Below are 13,451 nucleotides of genomic sequence, written 5' to 3'. Positions count from 1 at the left end.
GAATTGATTCATATGTCTGCCAATATATTGTTATCAAATATGAGTAATGACATTCACCTCAAAAATCCAATATTCATACCCCTCCCCTGGTCTGACACTTTTCTATTTTTGGTGACTGTATATCTCTAATGAAATTAACGGAAATCATTTTAATGTTATCAATTGTAGAGCATAATTTGACTGGTTTGCAGCAAGAGTTCGATACAGGAAAGTGTAATTAAAAACATAAAGATTGAAAGATGGTGTGCGTGGCAGAGCAAATGTTAGTGTTCTAGCAGTGACGTAAATTAAGTACACTGCAGACTGGAGCATCTGCTAACAGTGACAGCCAGAGATCAGTCTGTGTCAGCTGACATAAATGGATTAGGTATATTTTATGATTGTTTTGACTGCTGCATATGGAGCAGATTGTAGTCTGAACGTCACTTGCATGCCTATACTTAAATGCCAGCACACTATGTTGTGAACATGGTCAAACAGCCCTTTTTCTTAACATGTCTGGGAAACAAATATATTTTGTATTTTTTGTGATAATAGCGTCCGGTAAAGGCCAAAAATCTGTCCTTGTGACCTTATTGGCACTTGATCCTCAGCGATTTTTACACATGCCAGCAGTCAACACACATTTACTTAAACAAGTCTTTCTACAGCTAGAAAGTGATAAAACTTTATAGTGTTTAGATTTTTGCCACATAACAACATTCAGATACTGTGTATCCCAAGAAATAAAGAAGGCTTAAGCTACATTACTCCTAGTCTGACTTACAAGTATACTGTGATTACTTTAATTATTGTCATAGTAACAATGATCAAATTATATAATACTGCAGCAGCAGTTCACATTTAGAAACCTATCAAAGACAATGTATAGAATTAGTATATATGGTTAAAATCAGTCTTTTGCTCAAAACATTTAATTAGCAGGAACATAAATCTGAAAATGTTGTTTGCAGCACTTCAGCTTCACTGAAAGGCTGCTTACACTGCTTATACATCGATGTTTCATGCATTTTAAGGATTTTCAATTCTACCCTTGTTTAGAGCCATGATATGGGCTTGCTGTCCAAACTAGAGGAACTGATGTGAACTTAGATGCTCATTCTAGAAAACTAGATGACTAAGACTTTATTTAAATAGTGTCTATATACACTTGTGACTCTAAAACCCTGCTGCATTGCACAGACCCAGACATCATGCAGTCAGATGTTCTAAATGTGACCAGGGTCGCTGGGGGCATATAAGCTGTAAGCTGTGCTGGGCCCGTGGCTTAACTATTGGCCCATGACCTTTTTTTTTTTTTTTTTTGTAACACAATGTCACAGGTGTGGTTATTGTGGATGTGTTGCTGTACTGTTGACAAGAATAGATGTCAGTGTAGGCAACAAGATCAGAGAGAAACCCTGATTTAGAAAACTGAATACTTTCTACTTGATAGTTTTGTCATACCATCAAATCCCTCCTGGTTAAACAAGCTGTCTAAACATCTTGTGTACACTGGTTGACTTTGCAGTGGAGCAAAATAGCGACAGTAAATAAAAAGAGTTCAAAAATGTCATCACCTGTAGACTACTGCAGTAGCAAAGGCAACAGGGAAAGAACATGGGATTCTCTGCCTCACCCCCTCCAACACTGGTATGGTTTTTGAAGATTATGTTCTGCTTCTCTGAAATCCTTGTTTGTGATGATACCTGCTTTTGCATCATGATTTTATTTTGTCCCCTGAGAGAAATTTTCTCTCATGCTGAGCTGTAACACAGGTAAGGAGGGTAGTGGTATTATCTGCACTCAAGGATGTTGTTTTTGACAAAGTCGAGGCAACCTAGGAGCTATTGTGCTGTTTTTGTATTTATGTGTGGTGAATTTTTGTGACATTTTCTGTCACAGCAGGTCTACAGGGCTGTAATGCCGCCTGCCTAGTCCAGATTAGCCCACTTACATAACCTTCATTTCAGACGTTTAAAAATAACACAGAACAAAACCCAAGCTGGATCACACGCGCAGTCATTTATGGAGGATAAACTCTAGAATGGTCGCATACATTCAGACTGGAGTAACACGCATACAGTCACTAATCAGAAACAGGTGAATTTTTTCCCCTGCAGAACAAGTAGGACCTCCCTTCTCATTTCTGTGTGTCGTTGTGTAAACAGCCACGTATAACAGCGCCTTCATTTCATGTACATCGGTTCAGTGCAGCCTTTTTCTGCAGTGATTTTATGGTTCACATATATTGACAAAACAGTAGTGACAGAAAGATGTGGTGGTTTGCTTTCTTTGGTATCTTTTGTCAATTTAATAGAAATTCTGACAAATGGTTTTGAGATACACACACACACACACACACACACACACACACACACACACACATTGGTGAATAATAATAGTAAATTTAATATTTATTGAATTTTGTTTGACACAAGAAATTTGATTTTATGTTAGCTTTGGTTTTGAGGACTTGTAAGAGACAGTTTTTTTTTTAAACTGTCAAACAATGTAGTGATAAATCAGTGAAATTTGGAAGATGAAATATTTTCACAAATGACTGCTACTTGCTGTTAGGCGGTTGTTGTCATCTGAAATCCAATATGCGTGTTCCTTTATACATGTATCTGTTCTTCCTCCCCTGTGGAAATTTTCCCCTTCTATTGCTTTTAGACATTTCATCATGCTCAAGTTAATTTGGCATTTTATATAATAAAGCAATATCTATTCATTAAAATTATAAAATGTAAGATAAATGATTGCACAAGTGTTCACTCCCTTTAAAGAAAAATAAAAAATAAAAAAACCCACTCACCTAATTCTACACAGGTGCTGCTGTGCAGGTTGGTGCTAGAAGTCACACAGTTAGTGAAAGGGAAATAATCTCAGTGCAGTTAATGCATCTGCAGTAACTGCAGTATAAAGATGCCTGTATCTGAATCATTACACCTGCCTATAACTACACAATGAACACAAAAGAACACTCCAAGCAACTCCATTAAAAGGTTATTTAGAAGCCCTAAGTCAAGGGACGGATACAAGAACATTTTCAAGTTGCTGGATATCCCTTTGAGCACGACTAAATCCATAATTCAGAAACTGAAGGAATATGGCACATCCCCAAAAACTGAGTGACCGTGCAGGAAAATTACTAGTAAGGTAGGCCACCAAGACACCTACGACTCTGCTGAAGTAGTTAAAAACTTCAGCGACTAAAATGGGAGAAAGAAAGTACAGGTGAATCTTGCTGGATAACCTGACAAAGTCTGCCAGAGAACTGTGACTTCGACTCACTTTCTTAAGTTTCTCCGAGGAGGACCATCTGCTGTTGAAACTTAACTTTTGTCCACATAAGATAAAACTCCTGTTTTTAAGTGAATATTTTGCTCTCTATTTCCATGTCTTGTTTAATCGGGTAACATTAATTACCATAAGTAGTCATATAGAGTTGCAAAGGTTAGCTTCAACATGTTTATTAAGAGAGTAAGCCATGGAGTAACAATATTGAGGCTTGATACTTGATGATTAACGTAACAGACACACTTACTCTGTCACTTCAGTGTCAAGTAGTTCTCTGATGTACTGACTTCAGACCAGCTTTCACAACTGCAGCTCACTGCGTTCAGCTAATATTAGCTGCTAGCGCTGTTTGAAAGCAAAACTCTGACAGTGTAAAAACAAAACAGTGAGGCCATGAATGCTCTGCTCATCTAAACCTCCTGCTGTTGGCTTCAGTCATGATATTGCTACGAACAGTCATAAGGTGACATGGCCAAAAAGGTCACAGAGTGCACAAGTACCATGATGAATGTATCCAAACATAATGGAGTAAGATTCACGCTTTCCTGTAACATTTTACTCAGTTAAGAGTCTAAATTATGCAGCATTAGAACTACTACAACATGAAAAATGTACTCAAAAAGGTACTTGCATGCATGTAATGTATATTTATATTTATATGTATATGTTTACTACGTTTTACTGTTTACTACCAACCTCTGCTTAGGAGTACTGTGCTGTACTTGGGAGATCAGTGTGTTCATAAATTGCTTCTGCAGTCACTCTATCATCAGTATGGCTGCACAGTTGATGAGCTGCACTGTGTATTGTTGGCTTGACTGACAGACACACACCATTTCCATTTTTCTGCCAGAAGACATGATTAATAAGTACCTCCTGAATTTAAACCCACACACATTGTACTGCCCTTCAGATTTCCCCCTACATCCTAAAACCAAAAAAAAAATAATCATATTTTCAACTAATTTTCCTCAACAGAGCCAGATGCCAGAACTCTTGTGCATAATTCCGGCAAGGGAGGCAGTAACCTCATATTCATTAATGTGGTCTAGTGACACTGAGACACCACACTGGCTTTCATTACCCAGAGGAGTTAATTACTGCCCTGTGTTACCTTCTCAAAGTGTACACAGTTTGTGTTTAGATGATTTCTTAAAACATAGCCTTGAAAAATTTCAGTCACAGTAAGATGGGGATGTTTTTAGCAGGAAAGAGAAGAAATTAAATCATGCAAATTCATTGCTCTAAGGTCATTCCTTATCATCAGAGTCTTTATGCTTCATGTATGTGAGATCCCTTCTTCTAAAATGCTGTCTATAATTAGTTTTGTCCAAACATTGTATACATGTTTTACTACATGCAAATAATTTTTTTAATGTTTTTTTTTTGTCCTCAAATTTCTATCCACCTTTTATTAGATGAATGTATTATGATTGACTGTAGAAGTGAAAGTGCTTATGCTCCTGATATTGTATCTATTACTTTTGACCATGTCGTTTTTATCTTTTGTGCTTCTGTAGGAGCGTGGAAGTGGAATGGGAAAGCTGGAGCCCATCTCTCCTGTGAGCCCAGTCCACATGGACCCCGACTTGGATCTGGTGCCAGCTCGCTTCTCCAAGGAAGAGCTGATCCAGAACATGGACCGTGTGGACAGGGAGATCACCATGGTGGAGCAGCAGATTTGCAAGCTTCGCAAAAAACAGGTTTGTACTCATACAGCTCAGGCCATAACTTTGAGATCATACTGGCTTGCTTTGTGTTTAGAGATTGCAGAATGATGCTATCTCATGCTTAGCTGCTTGATTTTTGGATGGATTTATTTCCTTCCCTGGGGATGTCTTGGCAGTCTTGATGTAGATTCCTCTGATTAATATTTTTAAGATTTAACTTGATTGTTGCAGCACCATCAAAGCATTAGATGGATGTGTCAGTGGAAATGTGTGCTCCAGAAATAGCTTTACAAATTAGATTGCAAAGTATAAATTTGTCAAGCTACTGACAGGAAGACAAATAACAAGCTCTACCTGATTGTGTTGACATTCTTTATTCCAGTTTGTGGTCAACAGAAAGGGTTCTGTAGTGAATATGGCCTTCCTAGACCACAAAATATAATTTTATTTTTTAAATTTTAAATAAATTATAAATATATAAATTTTGCAGTCTAGAAACACAAGTACTGCTTGACATGGACCTTAACTGTCATTAGGTATCGTTTTGAGTACAGCCTGTGAGAAGGAAGAAAGTTGAGTAGAAACCGCTGTGTGATGTCACTCATGTGCATGTCGCACATATTCTGACCAGGCAGACGTGCCTAAAAGCACTATGAGGTACAGAAGTGTTTATTTGTCATGCTTGTCGAAGTCTTTGCCAGTGTTGGCATCCTTGTTGAAATGTCTTAGTGTTTGTTTGAAATGGGTGGTTTTCCAGTGTGACTTTCCCTGCCAGGCTTCAGTTGGCATCAGAGCAATAAAGTCTTAAATAGACTTTGCTGTGTTGTAATCGCTGCATTCAAGCTTGTAGCTGTTTCTTGCTCAGTGTGCAATGATTATATACACGCACTCCTCCAGGCATCTGCATTCCCTTTTCTCTCCTCTTTGGCTTTTTATTTAGGAGAGAAGTAGGTTAAAAATATATGAGGCTATAAATAACAGCTTCCCTAGAGGAGGAGTAGGATTATGGTGGAGGTTTTGTGACTGCTAAACCACTCATATCCCTGCCACACTGTCTCCTCTTTGGCTGCTTGCCACGTTTAGTAAAGAAACTGCATGGACGAGCTCGCTCTCCTTCAGTCGAATCCTTCCTCCACTATACATGCCACTATATTAATTACTGCTCATTATACTCATTAAAAAAAATAATCAGCCTTTAAAAACAGTGATGATGGGATGACAGATACATTTACAGTTCTGTCTCATCTGACAGTGTTAACGCTAATGATGTGACTTTTGACCACTAAATCATACTGTTGAAATGTCTCTGCTGTTGCAGCTTGAGCTGACAATTACAGACTGAAAAGCTGCTTCACAGCTTACAATTGTGAAGGCTGCTATTCATAGCTATTGATTTTATAACCTTGAAATATTGACTATAAGAAGCTTAAACATTTTACTGTAAGATTGTGACTAAAATTGACAAGAAGCTATGCGAGCTACCAACACAGAAGACACATTCCAGTGGGTACGCAGTTAGTTGGCTGACAAAGGCCTGCAAATAACGCTCGAGCAACATCATTCTACCTGCTTTCTCTTTCTTATTGAAAAAGATTTAGTTTAAGAAGTCGGAATGGGTTGCCAAATTGCAACAAGAACCAAAATATGACTAGATTCCAACCTTAGTGGGGAACCTTTTGGATGATTGAGAACCTAAGCTCTCCTGCTTACAAGCATAAATCAAGATCCCTCCCTTTACCCTCCCTTTATACACACACAAGTGTTTTTATGGACATTTTTTAAAATTTTTTTACAGTCCAGCTCTCTTCAAGCATTAAAACATCTGGACTAATTAAGTGGCATGCTAAAACTTTATTTAAAGAGTTCTGGCAGAGTTAGTGAATGGGCGTGGGTTAGGGTTTAGGTTACAGCCCGTGTGTGTCATGTCAGCCAAGCTAAGGATGACTGGTTTATTTTATTTTGCTCTGGGGTGGGTTTGGAAGGAGAAGGGGGGTCTCTATGGAAATGTCTGCGTTCCCCTCACCAGATGTTTATCCAGGGCTATCATGGCACAAGATGATCCATCTTGCTCTGCTCTCATGTGGATCCCCTGGAGGCCACCTTTCCCCCTTCTGAAGCCCCTGTCAGGAGATGAGAGGGAGGCGTAAGGGGGGAGTTGAGGTGCTGACTTAACTGTAGATCAGCTGTATGCACGCCACTGAGCAACACTTGGCCTCGGCCTCCACACAGCTAGGTACAGCTGAATACACTTCTGCTTCTGTCTCCTTTGCAATATGGAGGCAGTATCCAAACATTTTCAGGCAACTTATGAAGACAAAGATCTAAATGTTCTTTTCCCAGATTTCTGTGTTCCCTTGAGCAGACACTTGTGCTTGTGATTGGTGACAAGTTCTGGCATGTGTAGTATTTGAAAGGATTTTTTTTTTGGTTCCTTTCCATTGTTGCCGAACACTTGCTCAGAGAGAGTCCAAAGGCAACTTTGGATTGTTGGGTTCTCTGTTAAAAATTTGTAAGGTTTTCACCTTACTATGTTAAGTGCTGTCAGATGTCATATGTTGTGATTTGCACTACATAAATATAATTGAATTGAAAATTTAGATGCATTTGCAATACTATACAACGATGAAGAACTTCTCTAATATTATTGTAGAATAAAAAAAATATATATATATGGAATAGGTAGACAGGTTTTGTTGTGGGTATTTCTGATGTCCCTAATAAGTTGTGCTGATTATTAAACATCACAAGATATTCACTGTTGAATCACATTTTGTCAAAATTTTACTGAAAATCTGTCCTTGGATCTTGCTCTTTATAAAAATAATTAACTAGAACCAGGAAACTGTACAGTGTCTCTAATAAAAACGATTTTAGACAGAATGATGAATTGCAAATAACAAGTCCCCATTTTTCCTCTACCAAGGTCAGAGTTGTCTGTCTGTAAGCAAGATTACTTAAGATATCATTTAATACTTCAATGTTCATCAGTGTACTTATCATTCTACCTGACATACTTATTTTGGAAGATTGAGGAAATCTGCAGTTTAATTGGATAGCTTACATAGTAACTAGCTGTTTAGCTGTTTGAAAACTACCAAAATGGCTACCAAATGACTTGCTCTGCTAAATGTTAGCAAGACAATAGTTTTCATATTTGCTCAGGCTGTTGTGATAACTGTTTGGTTATCCAAACCCTAAAGAGGTAATGGCTATTCCAGCAAATAAGGCAATTAGTGGCATCCATGCTGGAGAGCTCAGGAGGGACAGTTGATTTAATGCAGACTGTCTAACCTCACAGCAGAAATGTGTATGCACTGTCTTGAAGATCAGAGCCCTTTTGGTTTTAGTTAAGTGTTAACTGTTATTTTTATTTGTGTGTGTGTTACAGCAACAGTTGGAGGAGGAGGCTGCAAAGCCCCATGAGCCAGAGCAGCCCATCTCACCGCCACCCAGTGAGGCCAAGCACCGCAGCCTGGTGCAGATCATCTACGATGAGAACAGGGTCAGTAAAACACACATGCACACACACACACACACACACAAACACAAACAGAATCTGTGACCTACCATTTTTGACCAAATGCCCTTGCATTTGAATTTAGTTTTACATGATCACATATACAGTGTTCATTCTTACAGTTAGAAAATATGAATAAATATTTAAATATAGCACATCAGTTGCTTTATCCCATATTTCAGTGTTGTTTCACTGGACTGTTTTAAGTCAAGCAACTCCGCTTAACTTTGTATCCACTGAATACTCTCTGTTGCCTGATATGGTTATGTCATTCTAATGTCAGAGATACGCTAGTCAGTGTTGTAGGTAAAGAGAGTTCCTGTAAGGTCAACTACATCTCCCAGCAAGTTCACTATTGAGCAAACCACAGAGCCCCTGATTTAACCAGAAGTAGAGCCCAGTGGTATGTAGGTCTGTCACTTTCTCCATTACACTTTAGAGACAACATAGACAAAGTGTGGATTACTGTCTTTGTGCATGTAATACAGAGCAAAGATACTATGGCTCTGAAGAGAAAGTTGTCTGTCTGTAGAGGATCCTTTTCCAGGCAGATCTTTCATTTTCATTTACCCTGTTTGATTAAATTCTTGAAAAAAAACAACCCTGTCAACAAAAACAGTGTGTCACAAAGTATTCATGTCATACCTGACCCTCCTGCTCTTCACTGTCAGGCAAGGCAGAAGTCTTGCCTAACAGAATAAGCTACTAAAGGTCAACATAGCAGCCATGATGAATCACACGTCTACACACGCACACACACACACAACATGTACACACTAGAAGGTAGCACACATGCACATTGACGCAAATCTTTGTCTTTTATGCAAGTATTGCAAATGAATCATTCTTCTAAGAAAAGAAAAAAGGGAGCAGCTGCAGGGTCATATAAAGCTATCTGGAAGTGTTAAGTTTGTCCTAGTCACAGCAATAATTATATGCAGCAGAGCTGTGTGCAGAAGATTGACTTTATAATGGCATGATTCTCAGTGCTCTCAGTCCCCCTAGTGGTCAGAGGCACAAGTCTCCTTTTTATTGGGATTGGCGTTTCAAGCAGGAAAGTCTTCTTTCACTGTGTCACACCCCATATTCAGCCTTTGTCGTGCCTCAGGTGCCCTACAGAAAACTACAAATAGTCGTAAAAATAAAGGTCTTGAATGTTTCAAACTTTTTCCGTGACACATTCCAGATGAATCACTTTAAGAATGGCAAAGCAGTCTAGTGTGTTGAAAATGTGCCCATGCGCTGGTAAACAAGCATTCACTCTGAAGTGTCATTGAGCAAGAGACTAGATCATGAACACTTCTCGGAATGATGATGTGACACCTTCCTCAAACCTGCACACTGTCGGGTAGCCACCAAAATGTCATAAGAAGCCAATTTAAAGGGAACAACACACGGGTTGTCCTCATGATTTTCACTGTCACCATGCCCTGCTATATCATAGCACTTCTGTGGAACAGCAGGACACTGCAGACTGCTCAAGATTTATCTGAAAGTCTGAAAGTTTAAGAATGAGTCAAAACTTACTCCACAATGTAGTATAACCTCTGTAACACTTTCCACTTCTCTCCGACTGACAGGATGTCCTCTGGCCTACTGCCACCCCCTCCAACTTTATCACTCTCTTTCTAAACTTAACCAGACTGTTTTCTAGTTTCACATTCACATTTACTCATTTTTATATTCATTCTTTAACTTGACTTTTATCACCATTAATTAATTCCTAATTGATTACCATTGCATAAGATTAATTTGCACTTTTTGAAGATTCCCTCTGGTGAAGATCAAGTTTAGTTTTCCCTTGGTAACATGTTCTTATGTAACCTTTTATGTGCTACAAGACATATCATGAGCAAAATAAGCAATTGGTGCCGTGGCTGAACATGTCCACCTTGAAGTTGGTTCTAAACCACAGAGTCCAACATCTTGGGTTTCATATATAACAAACATAAGTAGCCAATCTTTTCAACTTCTGGCCTTTTAGTAGCTTTATTCTTTTTTTTAGAGCCAGTTTCTGATTCAAACAAATATGGCTAAATTACTCCAATATTACAACTTGCCATTGTGTAGCATAAACTAGTGTTACAGAGTTTGAGCAGAGTTGTAGGTGAGCTGATGATCTCACGCTGACTGTGGTGGGGAGGGAGTTGGGGACTGCATAGATCTGTACATTCCAGAACAAACCACTGTGTAGAGTTACATCTAAGCCATTTTAAGGCAGGAAGGGATTATTTTCATGGAAAAAATATGCTTCTTCATATGCAGCTTGGATCCACAGAGAACTTAAAGGATGCCCAATCTGGATAAAATCCAGATATTTGATACACTTGTATTTTCATGCATGTGCTTCTCCATTTTCCAGATCAGAGCATATATGATTCCATTTACTTTGGTTTTCAAGACTGCATGTAAATAAGGGCAAACCTTGCTCCAGCCCAGAGGTTGGTGGTTGTAAACTTGAGATTGATAGTCCCTAAAAACAAGGGAAGAAGCAGAACCTCTGCTGCAGGTCAGCCATTTATTTCAGTCAATGGTGGAGCTATTTCACTAACAACTGTTGGCTCACTCAAACAAACACACAGACTTACGTGGATTCACTGTGAGCATAACAGAAGCTGTGCTCAACTTAATAGACTCTCACTCCACATACATTCCACTGCTCTGCCACAGCTAATGGATAGAGAAACTATGACAACTTGTTTCACATTGTTTTACAGGAAGAACAGCAGCCCATTTTAGTGTCAGTTTATCTGCCTTGATCACATTGGACAGACCCTGTGAATAGCTGATTTTACGCCTCACTTTCTTACACAATTGTGGAAACTCTGGAAGGGTAAAGACTTTGTATGCATATTCGAAAGACAGTATTTACACAAGGCAACATCTGGCTCCAGTTTTTTTTTTTTTTTTTTTTTTATGTATCAATAGCTGTCTGACCTGCTTCTGGGCACATGAAGTCACTATGGCGAGTGTATCATTCTGCATACATGTACAGTACATATATATTATCGGTATATGTGTGTTTAGGCACCTTGCTATAATTACTTCAGCCCCAGCACGCCTTTTAAAGCTGGCTTCTCCATGGTGTCGTCTGTCCCTTCTGGGCTCAGTGTCACCAGCTCTCTCTCAGACAGGGTTACAGTGCATTTCTCTTGACAGGCCATTGTCAAACTGCGGGGATGGCTCAACTCAAGTTCACTCCTCTCCTATTTGGACCATTACAGTCATGGATGTGAACACAAGAGAAGACAGCCCCACTGAGACGGCATTGTCATAATTCTGTTGAGCTATGCTAAATACTCATGTCTTTGCTGTAATAAGATGACACAGTAGTGGTTTGTCCTTTTTTTTGCATGCCTCTCTGTGTTTTTGTTGTTTGCTTTCCTACGTTCTCCTAATAGCAGATTCATAGTTCCGTGATTGCAGTCACAAAGGCAACCACAGTGCTATTTACATAGATTAGTTTTCCTGTGGTAAATGTTTTATTTAAGGGTTCCTGTGACCTGCTGGAGAATATATCCTGTACACAGCAGACAGTATGCACAGCGATACAGTTACTAAGCTCACAGCTTATAATGCCACCTCCAGAGTAGCAGTCTTGTGAGCTACCACAGGGGGGCGTGATTGAAATAACGGAGGCTGCCTCTCTGCTTGTGGAGAGGTTGTGTGTGTACGTGTATGGTGGAGATGGATCGAGAGGGCAGTTATTAAACCATCAGCTCTCTCTGTGTGTAATTGACTATGCTTTTAGCAACACTCGGTGCAGCCTTCTTTGTATCTCATTTCCCCCCCTCGCTTCATTGCAAAATGTGTCATTTCTAGTATTTTATTTGAAGTCATATTTCAAGAGTTTTGAGGTCAGTATCATGCAGCCTTGTTTTCAAATTTGCTTAAAGAATCACAGCTAGGAAATGAAGAGAAATCCTTGAGGCTCCCTACTCCCTGAGGATGAAAGGCTGCTTTTAATAATTGCTGCTCATTAACGGCTCCTGTAGTGAGCAAGCTCTCTGAGGCAATACTCTGCAGCCTGTTACACCTACTCACTGGTGAGGAAGCAACAGGAATGAGGAAAAACACAGATCAGTGCAGAATGACTGAAGGCAGAATAATAGCATCATGTTACTCTATTTGCATTTGAATGATAAGTGTGGAATGTGCAAATATAAAGCATCAGTGCTTCCTTTTTACTTTATGTCTTAGAGGACATGCACAATGTACTTTAAAAAAACAGAACCATGTCATCTGGCTTCCCTCACAGGTGATCCAGTTGTAAGCCTGTGTTGACTCAAGTTAAGCTGTGTGCGTGAGCTACTCTGGGGTCTTATATTCAAGTCCTTTAGCGTGAGTCTTGTATAAACTTAGGAGCAGATCCCAAAGGCCCCCTGCCTTCACGATAAAGACGGAGTGAAATGGACAAGAAAGCAGCATGACATGGTGGGTGGTGAAGACTAAAGGTTGACACGTACATGCACACATAGGTTCTGTCTCTGTTATCACCTCCAGAATTTCTCCCATATATTTGTTTCCATCCACTCCTCTCTACCTGCACTTGCATTCTGTCTTGAGAGCGTCTCAGTCCGGCAGGTCTCACTGGCCATTGAGGGAAATGAACTGAGAGAAAAAGCAGCAGAGCAAGTGGTGTGTCACCAAGGAGGGTCTGTTTGATCGATGAAGCAGAGCGAGTGTGCTGAGTGGAATGAGGAAAAGAGTGGAGTGAACATTGAGAGGGGTAGTCTGGGACACTGCGCACACATTTGTCTGGTGGAGCTAAATATGGAGGAGCAGAGCTGCAGAGAGGTCATCCAGAGACAGAGATGGGAGTTTTTCGCTGCCCATCTTCATGCCCCAACACCTCTGCTTTCTTGCTTTATGGTCCCTGCCAGGAATTTTTGTTTTAAGAAGCTGATTGTTGTAGGCAGCTGGAGGTGAGATCTTTCCCTGTCTTTCATCAGATGTCTCTTATTAGATAAGAAACAAAGCCC

At 39.6% G+C, this 13,451-nt stretch overlaps 1 protein-coding gene across 7 annotated transcripts in view; it reads left to right on the top strand.

The window, feature by feature from the left end:
• The window catches only part of ncor2 (nuclear receptor corepressor 2), a 93,478-nt gene that overhangs the window by 31,638 nt on the left and 48,389 nt on the right, over positions 1–13,451 (top strand). For all 7 annotated transcript variants that reach the window (XM_008276717.1, XM_008276720.1, XM_008276721.1 and 4 more), the window contains exons 5-6: positions 4,803–4,985; positions 8,341–8,454. In XM_008276717.1, the coding sequence (XP_008274939.1) occupies positions 4,803–4,985; positions 8,341–8,454 (297 nt within the window). The remainder of the gene's footprint in view (positions 1–4,802; positions 4,986–8,340; positions 8,455–13,451) is intronic.

The sequence above is a fragment of the Stegastes partitus genome, unplaced genomic scaffold (assembly GCF_000690725.1).
Source record: "Stegastes partitus isolate 25-593 unplaced genomic scaffold, Stegastes_partitus-1.0.2 Scaffold79, whole genome shotgun sequence".
NCBI lineage: Eukaryota > Metazoa > Chordata > Actinopteri > Pomacentridae > Stegastes > Stegastes partitus.
This window is presented reverse-complemented; position numbering and strand designations above follow the sequence as displayed.